This window comes from Neodiprion virginianus, chromosome 5 (genome assembly GCF_021901495.1).
Source record: "Neodiprion virginianus isolate iyNeoVirg1 chromosome 5, iyNeoVirg1.1, whole genome shotgun sequence".
NCBI classification, from domain to species: Eukaryota; Metazoa; Arthropoda; class Insecta; order Hymenoptera; family Diprionidae; genus Neodiprion; species Neodiprion virginianus.
The window spans coordinates 10,310,169-10,322,489 of NC_060881.1; the positions used below are offsets into that span (position 1 = coordinate 10,310,169).

Below are 12,321 nucleotides of genomic sequence, written 5' to 3' on the forward strand. Positions count from 1 at the left end.
TTTGGAAAAAAAAATAATAAAAAAGGAAAAAACTATACCGGAGACTATGAAAATAAATTATGTAATAAAAATAAGGTTGACAGTAAATTTAATGCTCATATTTTAGTAATTAAGATCGTTTGTTTACACTTTTTCTTTCACAATTATCAGCAGTTGTTCACATTCGATTTCACGCAACGATCATATTTTATTAAGATCCAATTTAGCGGCATAAAATACCTATGCAACGCATGTGTCAGTACCGACCAACGGTAACAGCGAAAGCAAGAATTATATCATCTTGGTCGGTACTGACTTATGGCTGTAAGCCGGTCGGTAATACACAATTTTCTCTTGCTTAATTAAGCTACAAATCGACATTTTCGGAGCTTGTAACACCAGATAGGGGATATTTTTTTATCACTATGCCGTTTTAATTAAACTCTTTGATACCGTCGTATTGTCAGACTTTAACTAGAATTTTGAGAGATGAACCTAAAACATCGGTTTCTCGAGAATCCACCTTACAATTACAAGATTTTGTAGTTTGTTATTACTTAGACACATTCTGTCGGATGATAAGCATCTCCATGTAAGTAATGCAATGAAATTCCTACACATCATAAGATTTTCTTGGAAGATTGTGAAAAGTTCAAGTCATTTGTGCGATATCGAAAATTTGTACGCACTTTTATAAGTGATGATTCAATCATCGAACTCAACTGAATAATTTTACGTCAGAAAATGTCTAACTTTCAAAGATACTGATGCAGTCGAAAAGACTAGCGAATCGCCGTATAAAATAGAAAAATTGTGCCATCGAAAAATTTCTGTAAAACAGCACTGTAAAGTTCCGAAAAAATGTCCAGTTGAGTGGATAAACTGATAAATAGTAGTATTATGCCTACGTAACGTATAGTTATAGATAAACTAACAGGTTGCAAAAATTTTTGATAAACTCCTGGCAAGTTCTGGTAAATAAGTTTGTTCGTTGGTTCACTTTATGAAAATGTAAGCCGATGTATTATAGCTAGCCTCTTCGACAAGATGTATTTACAATGTTAAACCTAATATTAATCTGCCAGGAGAATCACATAACTATTCAATATACCTACGTACTAATTTATAATTGTTAATACATATAAATATATATTTACGATTAGAAAAGTGTTGCACTGCAATGCGACATGGTAAATATATAATATGCATAGAAATAATGTTATTTACAAGAACGGTGCAATGATCTACTACAACAAGATTACTGAAACGATACAATATTGTTACACACACGGACACACACATACACACACACACACTGTCTGTTGAAATTTTTTACTACAAATATTCAGATTAAAAAAAAAAAAAAAAACAAAGCAAACTGACAGTGGGAAAGGTAAAGAAAATAAAATATCAGAATTTACCGTCTTCAGCAAAGCATATTTGGCCAAATGTGACTTAGAGTAATTTGCATATAAAAATTTCAGCAAGAACGAACCTGAACACACGGCATAACATCGAATACAATCAACTTAGAATTAGTAATTTCACGTATACCCCCGCAAGTGTTTACATTCGTATCTAACATGAATATAATTGCAGGTAATTCCCAAGATACACATAGAGCCATAGCATACACGATCAACGCGACCGAAAGCACCCGCTCTGCCTAAACGAGAACAAACCGGGGATCCGGACGATAATTTTGGCCAATAATTGGTGAGGAGGTTTGTTATAGCGAGAGGGCGTATGGATTCTGTTACGGGACGATCATTATACCGGGACAATCTCTTGAAACTTGAAAATCAACTGCGCGTGCGCCAAATAATTCAATCTCATTGGTCGGCGAAATCTTTCCGCAGCGATAGTTTTGTCTCCGAAGCAGGCGGGCCAACGTACGCAAAATGTGTACGTTCGAATATTCAATGTGCATAAGCATTAAATTCCGACGGTTCTTTGAAGAATCAACTTTCCGACCCAATAACAAATGCTTCCCCAAACCTTTCCGAATCACTGCCTCTATTATTTAAGATTCTAGCCTCGAAAATTCGTATCAACTACATCGCCGGCAGAAACAATTTGACAGCTGAAAATTCGGGATGGCCAGCCTGCATGAACAGCCGATAAAACTTGCGCATGCGCAGTTGATTTTCAAGTATCAAGACATTGTCCCGGTATAAATTATTGTTCGAAGTACTTCGCAGTCGCAGGTGCATCAGCTCGCGTTGCAGCTACCGTACATCATCACTCGATGTGTAATAAGAAACTACAGCATGATGATATACTAACGGCATAACATTCTACGCCATGATGCCATCTGCTCAGTCTTAAGGTGCACACCTGAAGAAACAATGATGATTTCACTTAATTTTATGCACATACTGTTGTTACTAAATGACGTAAAGTAGCCTTTGCGAGAGTTGATTTTCTAGTGTCGAGGGGGTGTATTAAGTATCACGGGTCAAGTTGTAAAAATTGATAGTATTTTTATGAATTATACAGAACTGTAAGAAGAAAGAAATGAGCGCTTCTTAACGGCAAGTTATTACAAGTAACTGCAGATAGCTCTTCATTTGATAAAACTATGAAAACTGCTAATTTCAAAAAAAATTGTTGAAAATTAATGCGCCGTGTAAGCATCTGAAATGCAAAAAATCTGCTTAGTGGATGAGCTTCAAAATCATATGGAGTAAATAAATTGCGAAAATTTCTATTTCTTAATTCTTAGGTCAGCATTCGTGATCAGTTCTTCTATATTCCTGATGATATTATTTCAAAAAGATTTTCACTAATCATTTCACCCTCAAAATTAACTTGAAATCGCCTTCGACACAAAACACTGACTACTAATACCGGAAATCTATGGGATTTTGACTTATGTCAAAAAATTTCATCACACATTAAACACAAACTACTAAGATGAGTTAAACTGCAGGACTATTAAAATACTTCAGTCATATTCGATGCGGAAACATCGGTGCTCTCTTTGTGAAATAATTTGAGGTTCCTTTTTTGGCAAATCTCAGTTCCTTCAAATTACCATTTTATATTATAAAATTAACGAGCACTCATCGCACTCTGATCGGTACAGTTTTTTATTTCGGAAGCGCAAGCTTCCAAAACTGAATACATGAAGTAAAAGTCCTAGAAACAGTTAAATGGGACACCTATTTTTTACGCATGAATACATTTCATTTATCATAATTGTTAGCAAATGAGTAAATACCATGATATATAATTTATGAGCGTTATAAACTTACTTCCATAAAGAAGAAGAAGCTAATATCTACATGTAACCTTACATCAGAGGTGTACTATATACATAGTAATAAATACACGGTTAAAACTGTCAAACGTTTACTCGGATAAAAGTATTGGCAGTCAAACGCGTCATCTGGAGAGGTTATCGCCATAAGGCGATCTCTTTTACTCCTTTTCGCAAACACATGTACATGAGCATACAAGCGAATTTCGTTGCTTGAATTCTCAAAAAAGATGAGGTATTTTTCAAGTTGTTGGTGGATTAATTGTCCGCAACAAGATAAAATTCGACATTCCGTTGAAATTCAGAAAAAAATGTTCGTAAAATATTTTGTCGCTGGTGCGAAATCAAAATGGCTACTGTTGAGAAACTTGTAACTTTACTTTGGCTCAAAATTGAGAATTCATTCAACGAAATTTATGTGCACATGCGTACATGTTAAAGTGCAGTCGCGCAAAGGAACGAATCTCCTATCATGGGTTTTCCGTTATTCTTTGAACTCTCATTTCATTCATTTATCAATTTTTCGCAACGTCAACGCAGTTGCAATAACGCATTGTACGTTTACGTCAGTTGCGGTGACAGTTTTTTTAATTTTTCAAACTTGGACTTTGAATTTTTCATATCTGTTAAACGTCAAAATTCTAACTGGACGCAATATCTTAGACGCATTGGCTTCAGGCGTGAAATTTTTTGAATACAATTCGTTTCGGTAAACACTGACGTGTTATATAAAGGCATTTCAAAAGGCATTGATTTCCTCGTTCATATTGTCAGTATCTAATAATATTCACGTATGATTACGCTTGGTCTTATTACCGCCATTTCCTCCTTGAATGCGCGAAGAGTTTGGAGGAGGTTAATTTTTTTTCTATTCATCGGTAAAATGAAATTGATTGAAAAATCCTTGACTACTCATTAACGAACGTTAGTTAAAAATGGGCCGGTACACGTAAAAGAAACAAGAATGTCAATATAATAATATTAGACCGCCGCGATGCCAATTATTTCGCAATCTCGATTAGCTGACGTCCGCTGCAAACGCGTACCAACATTTCAATTGCACAACGAAGGTCAGTTGGTCATCAAGAATTGTGCTAGGATATTCTTTGAGAGTAAAAACGCATTGAATACGTAATATTACGTGTCGGACAATGAATTTGCAAATATTAATCCAAAATTACGATCCAGGATTGTTCACAGATTTACCTCGATGGTGTGTGATACTTTTAACATAATAGAGGTCGAAGTACTCTTTTCATCGTCTGTTTAGCATATGTTAATTGAGATTATAAATAACCATGCGGTAATTTTCTTTTCCTTAAGACTTGTCAAGACAGATACAGTTCATTCCCCTTTCGTCGTTCCGATTCCTCTGTTTTTCCACTAAAAAATGGTCGTCATCGATGACATACTCTGGTACCCATTCCACTGTTTGGTGGTAAAAGGAACTTTTCAAATTTCATCGTAGTATGTCTACCTCGTCCGTTTCTTTCTTTAGCAGATAGTTTCTAACGGCACAGATTTCGTGCTCTGATTCTGTGTGACGCTGTCACCCATGCTCGGCATTCCGTTGCTCGTTGTGCTCACCGCGTTTCCTTGTCTTCCGGCATTCGTACGCGGATTTCTGTTGCACAGTCTTTTCAAAGCGGTCCAAACTTGAGGCTGACAGCCAACAACAGCGAATATGAAGACTCCCTGGAGCGCGTTGACCATGTCTGGGAAGTACCATAGATACTGGGGTCCTCCGGCGATCCACGAAATAAGGTCTACAACCCAAGTCACTCCCATCACGACGACCAGCTTCATGCAAACGCGTCCTAGTGCGGCTCTGAAAAATTGAAGTGAAAATTCTCGTTAACATCGCCGACAGTAGGATCTCTAAGACGCTTGTTCATCAACGAACGACCATTTAAGTCAAGGATTAAAGCTTCGTTACATTTAAAATACTGTTAGCCAGGTCTTTAGACTATCGATTATATCACGAGTCAGGCTCTGGTATTCCCCGATTACACAATGGCCGTTGGTTCCGTGCAAAGAATCGGTTGCATCAAATCGCATCTAATTCTAGTACTATCAGAAATTGCTGTGGCGATTTGAAGCTTGGAATTCTGATTTTACGAATCATGTAGACATTAGAACGTTTTGATCCCCAACGTCAAGAGGTGTTTGCCTGTCAAAGACCGAGTCAAAGGTTATCTTTCCATGGTCAATGACAATATTTTTTAATCATGTGACAGATTCGGTATATGTTTAGAGATGGGACACACTCGTGGGTACTTGGCCCCACGATCAATTCCTACGCGTAGTATAAATAAAACAGTACGTGATCAATTTCCCTTCAACTGCAATATACGTATAACTTCAACTTTCGTTGTGTATAGTAAAACACTCCCGAGCTAAGTCTATAAGAAGATACCACTTCGATAAAGCGATCCTAAAATTCTCACGTACGTTTTATCCTATATAAAGTCTTGTTCATAATTTTGATGATGCGCGCTATGGATTAGTGTTAAGACATGAGGATAAGCCGCTCAACACACAAGTAGTGAGAAAATTGAACGAGTGAACGCTGTATTTGCACGTTTAATGTATGAGAAGTAAAACTTTGGGTGGCATCTGCTTGCGGAGGTAAAAATTCTCATTGAGTTGTTTTACCAACTCGAATTGACGTATAAATGGCACAATTTTCACAATTATAAGCAACTGGCACCTGACCTGGCAATCTAAGCTGGTGTATTTCCAATAGAATGCTTACAACGGTGACAGTAATGTGTATCTGTTTATGTTAACGTATGTGTAAGCGTGTGATTGAGGATTGGAAAAGAATTGGGATTGTTATAAGTGAGAACTTATACCTAGCAAAACAACCAGAAGAAAATCGAGATGAGAATGCTTCGCTGTGGGTGGTTCTGACATATCAGCACCGCTTCTAAAATCACCCTTTTCTTCTCCACTTAATCCTGCAGGCAACTATCTGGTTTAGTTTAATCACAGATTGTAAAGCAATAACTTCACTTGACACGATCGATTTTGCAGGAGCCAAGAAACTACTAGTTCTTCATATTTCAAAATCAAGGAACACAAATATTATCCATGTCCGTACACCTTTATCTTTTTCGATAAAAGTTGCAGTTCAATTTTGTCAATGGTCTTACTCTCGTCTGCCTGTCGACTGTTGAACTTTACTTGAAAAGTATCGATTGTGCCATTGTATAGATGAGAAATTTGGAAATAATATGAACAAATTTAAGTAACTTCAATACGTTTAAGACCTCACGCGATCATGAATATGGTAAAATTGTGCTGAGAATGACTTGGACGCGGTCGTTAGGATGGAACGAATGTCTGAAATCCGGTATTCGGTGAGGCTAGTCTCTTTTGTTTTAGGAGGGCGTATAAATTACCCTCAGATTCTAGAGATGGCGTGATAGATTGAGGATAATGACGTTTTAATGAGCGCTATTTGCTCCGAAATGTAGCTAGCGCCGGGGACCTGTGACAACAGTCTTTTAGAGAGTCGAGCGACGCCTTCGGAACGATCCTCTGCAGAGTTTCCTCTGCACGGACCATCCACGAACCACGAACTACAGCCAGTTTATTTTGGATGGCGCATCGCTAATTATTATAAACGACTGGCACTTACGCGGTCAAAGACTACACCAAAAAACAGTCGGAGAAACTAACAGAAACACGATGGCATTTCGAGTCGTCGTTCGGAAATAAGCGTCAGCTTTACTCAGACTGGTATGTTGCGCTCCGTCCTAGACGAGCCGACGTCCGAAATGACAGAATTGTTTTCTTATCTTTCCATGCACTGCATAAATTCCAAATGTATGAGTACGATGTACAGGGTGGACTTTTTCAATCACGCCAGGCGAATATCTCGAAACCCGAAAGAGATACAAGAAAAAGTTTGACACAAAATCTGGGGGAAAGATAATGCTGATGTGGGTTGACTTGTGAATTGGGGCACTTTCGAGATTGTTTTTAGTACTTCGTGATTTTAGGTAAGGAACGCGTATTTTGACTATGACCGGCCGATGGCGGGTTTCAAGCCAAATTTAAAAACGTAAGAAAAAAAATACAAATTTAATTTATGTTCCTTGTTCTTCGTGTTAAACACCGAGTGATCTTAAAGCTCTAGAATTCGTCCAGAATTTTCACGAATTATAACTGGTGGGCGAATTGAAATGTTGGCCACGGGGTTCTGTAGTTAATAAGAAATCATATCTGATTATTTCTTTACCATATCAATTTTCAATTTTCTTAATCATAACTTCTCGTTGCCAATACATTATGTTTCTTTCCTTTTATAAAAAATGGAAGCGATACTTATATTTGAGATCCAGTTCTGTCACTGATTCCAAATAGTTATTACTTATTGCATGAGGTTCTATGCACGTCTAACAATTTAAAATTATCCAAAATACGTTCAGTAAGAACTCAATCGATTCTCGGGATTGACTATAAAGCTATTTCTAAATTCTGGATTTATTTGACAGTTCGTTCAGTCAACTTATTCTGCCAGAAGATGTACATTTCAGCTATTTTATCTTTCTGAATAGTACGCAGAATTTATATCATCGGGATAAAGGGATGTGAATATTCTGAAAAACGATTCAATACACATTATGGTATTTATTATGGATCTCCCACTCGATAAATAGTTTGCATGAATTCTATGCGGTGATGTGAGATAAAAAATTAATGTCGGCGCAAGTTTTTTTTTTTCACAGAACCGTGGATCTCCTACATATATCAATGACAAAGCATTCCGTGTAAATTTTGCCAAATCAATTTTTTTTTTTTTAATACATAGGTACAGAAGTACCGATTTTATCGAAAATCGGCGATGTGTTGAAAGGAAAAGGTTGTTTAATATCACTCCTGGGAAAAAATAGCTCTTCTCAATACGTCTCCAATAATTTATCGTATCTACCGCATGAATGTATTTACCATCTAAAAAAAAAAAGTAGTTTTAGTGACGTCAAAACGAATTTGGATACTGGATAATAAACATGACATTATTGCAATGGAATGTATGCCTGTGCGTAAAAATATGAAATAAGTTTATTGCAACGGTGTGTATCATTTCTCGCTGTGTGATCTGCAGAAGGAAGCGATTATTGTATAGAACTGCAGGCATAGAGTGAATTTGCAAGAAAAAAGAAATTCCGCTGCAGCGAACGCTGCGTGAAAAATAAACCGCGATACCGTGTCTGGTAAGTTGTACAGCTTGTGTATACAGCGAACATATTACGATCGGTAAATTCAGTTGGAATATAAATTAAGCAAGATTTGAGAAACGATGTCAGATTTACCATTTATCCGTAGGCGGCGTCGCGCCGGTCGTTTCGATGGCTACTTTGAGGGTGAATCTTGTCACCCGATTGGACGCAAGGTACAAATACGTCAAAACGAAAAGCGTAGCGTCGCGACCAACAGGAAACAAGAAATACATCTATAAATATTGAATGACGTGTTTACGAGAAACTGAAAACATCCAAGGACGAATTCTTCGATCAAAAATATGCTTGTGTCCTAACGGGCATACGTCCACGACTTGGACTCCAAACACTTGTTCCAATCACGTCGATGCTCTGTGTCACAGGGATAGAATCTAACACTTCGGGTTATCCACAATCAGCCAGGCTTCGATATCAAAAGCATTAAACGAGGTTCTACAGGCGTCCGTCTGCGGGCTATTCGAATGGACGCGGTTACGAGAGCGGAGACAGACATCCACTTGGCTACTGCAGGTTAAATGAAAATTTATTTTCTCAGACACCATACGCTCCGTGACCTTCGATCGTGGTATAAAACCAGGCACCTCTGAAACGCCAGGATCGTTGTTTATTTTTACTCTGCAATAATACTTAGATATCGTCGGGTTACAAGTGTTTGTTTTAATGTATCCATCTTATAACGTCCGCGAGAAATTGAGCAGATTTTTGAAATCGTTGGCCAGTTAGAAATAGCCAATCTCGATGGTTAATACGAGCTTCGAAGAACTGGGCAAAATTTGTTCATTTTTTTCCAAGTGCATTCTTTATGCCCTCGTAGATGTAAAAGAAAAAATTACCGAAGCAATATCCGTTGAAATTTATGCATTTTTTTCACGTTTCTATATCTATTATAGATATGCATGCTATGAGTGAATTCATCGGGTTTCAAACATTTTCAGTGTATTTAACAATTGACGATTTCTGGATTACAAAATATTTCACTTTCAAGTTAGTTCAAGAAAAAAAAAAAAAATGGTTAAAAGAGTTTAAAATTTTTTCGCATCACATGTGCGTCTCTGTATTTAAAAGGATACCGTGGCATTTTGACGGTTTCAATTGAACTGACAGTGGAAAAAAATCTTTGCGAAACCGCTGCTGAGGGTGCAGTTTTCAATAATTGCTGCACACGCGCTGAAATGTTCAGGTTGAAAATATTCTTTCGCTGTCATTTGACCATGAAGACACTAGGGAAAAGATTGAGTGTAGCGCCGCGCGATGCGAAACTTCTCACGCGATCCGGAAGATGGCGCAAGGTGCAAGTACGAGTGATGACGTAAATAAGGTCATGACCAATAGCAGCCATTTGAGGAACTGCGCGGGATATTTTGAAAGTCAAAATTGAATACAACCGAAGTTCCCGAAAGACTAAAACAATATACGTTCGTTCCACTGCAATGTATTTCGATTGTATACGAATTCAAGAAGCGTTCAAAGTTTAATAAAGCATAAATTTTTTGCGGGCACAAATCAATAGAACTGCACGAAGAGGAAGATTTGTAGGCAGACAATTAATCTTGAGAGATCAAGCACAGCTGTTGCCGCGTTGTATAGTTCAATCTTTTAAATCGTTACCGAGGGACTCGCAGGCATCTGCAACAATTTTGTGATAATAAACAGGATCATTAATCAAAGGTGAAGAGCAGGAAGATAATAGTGCTGCAGCACACTCTCGCTCGCAGAGGAGGGTTGGCAAATTATAAATGATCGAGTACCAGCGTAAAAGTTACGATGTCAATTTCGCTAAACCAGGTACCGTGATCACTGTGTTTATGTGATTGATTTATTGATACATTTCATACATTCGTTTGAATTACTGACAATGAGCAATAGACTATGTAATTCGCGTTTACGCGTGTTTTTTTTTAGACCAGCCGGCTGCTTTGATCGTCGGCCTTGAACCGAAATTAAATTCAGATTTAGTCGTCTACATCCATCGTTGACCTGGGGTATAACGACGTCTTCGAACGACTGGCGTCCGGTATCACGACACAATAAAACGTGTCGTTTGAAATCGCGTGGGACAAGGGAACGCTGCTCATTCCATACCTATGTTTTTTTTTTAAATTCCTCGTAGGCCGAGTCTTCTATGGAAAAGCTCTGATTTGCCCAGGCGAGCAAACTGTGCCTTATAACTGATACGGTTCACTGTTATTTTTCAACTGGCACAACGCGGTTCGCTGAATATTTTATACTTTCAATCAGATAGATGTTGCCCTCTCATCCGGTGTACGAGACGACGATTTTTTTATGTGTAAATTTTCACTTCAACGTGTCAAGGAGACCAGCGTAAGTTAAATTTGATATTAATAGAGAATATACAGATTCGGTCACGCTAATAATATTATGTTCTATAATGTTACGTTTCTCTACTGTAGACGGCATAAATCACAGAGATAGGAGTAAACAGTTCAGGCATCCTTGAACTGGTTTTAGCTTATTAATAATCGGAAACTAATGACACTCATAAAGAATTGAAAAGGTGCAATTTTTTTTCGATAAATGTCTGTCTTTCAATTCAATCTATGATCTGATTTCAGTTGACAAGGTGGCTATCTGAAAGAAAGCAAGTTCTGCTAAGATTTTTCGTGAAAAAGCTATTCTTAAAAATGCCATTTTTCTCACCATTGTAAAATTGAAATGAAATTATTTTGCAAGAAAATAAACCCATTCATAAAACTTCACTTATACCGATTTCCGTTAGTATCATTTTAATTTCTTATGTGTACTGTTTCCAAAAATAGCAAACAATTTGATGTTTCTTACAAGGGTGTCTAATTTTTGAGAAAATACAGTCGTTATAAAAAAGCACATGATGCGGTGTAAGGTTTCAGCTTTGTACTATAAGTCCGGAAAAGTTTTCAGAGATACAATAATTTCTTAGCTGGTAGGTCTATCCCGAGTTGAAACTTTGTTTGCTTGCGTAATTTTTTTCACTCAAGTTTGAAAATAAAATAAATCCTTATCTTACAGAAGAGTTGAATAGGTTTCACAAGGTTCTCAGGGATTCGAGAACTTTTATCTTACCCTGAGATGCAAAGGGAAAATGTGTTTATTGGCTAATTTAGGTGAACTCAATTCACGAATTCGATCATCTTCTATACAAGCGTCTAGTTTTATTATAAGCCACATGCCTAAAAAATGGAATGACTAAAATAGAATACAAACGAAAAACAGAATATCATAAGCATCAGTCTCAAATTTCAGAAAAAAAATCACTTCTGGTGAAAGGAATTGTGATAAACTAAAGTCCAGCGAAAAAAATGGATCGCAGACGATTTTTAGGATATTCGTTCACAAAACAAATTGGCCCCTGACCTACCGAAATTGGACAAATAATGCGATTTTGATAATAAAAAAAGACGACAATGTGACGTCATTCAAATTTTTATTAACTCAAGTTTCTTTATTTTAATTTTTTTGTTCCGCGTTGAGAAGAAACTCTGTTGACACGATTAAACTCGATTAACCGGATCTTAACTTTCCGAACCCAGCTATCTATCTTGTTATTTTTTTTTTTTCAACTTATGTTTCCACAGGACTGTACGGTCTGTAAACATCCTTAAGAACTTCTGCATCCTGGATAAAAGTCACAACGCGCATGTAGCAAAGTGTTAAATTGTGTCCCCTGAATTGTGAATACCGTTTCCAAAAATAGTAGAAGAGGAGTGCAGGAAAGAGTTGACTCACAATCGGACGGAGGGAACAGCGCGAGGTAAACAAGTAAGAAAATTTGCGTGGCTTACGAATTTTTCACGTAAGATATATAATGCCTGGTGACCGTCAAAGTTCGTGTTC

At 37.3% G+C, this 12,321-nt stretch overlaps 1 protein-coding gene across 1 annotated transcript in view; it reads right to left on the minus strand.

Moving 5' to 3' along the window:
• Nucleotides 1-4,097: 4,097 nt before the first annotated feature.
• The window catches only part of LOC124306362 (probable G-protein coupled receptor Mth-like 1), a 114,783-nt gene continuing 106,559 nt past the window's right edge, over nt 4,098-12,321 (minus strand). Inside the window, exon 6 of the mRNA XM_046766983.1 lies at nt 4,098-5,069. Coding sequence (XP_046622939.1) covers nt 4,736-5,069 — 334 coding nt within the window. The 3' untranslated portion in view covers nt 4,098-4,735. The remainder of the gene's footprint in view (nt 5,070-12,321) is intronic.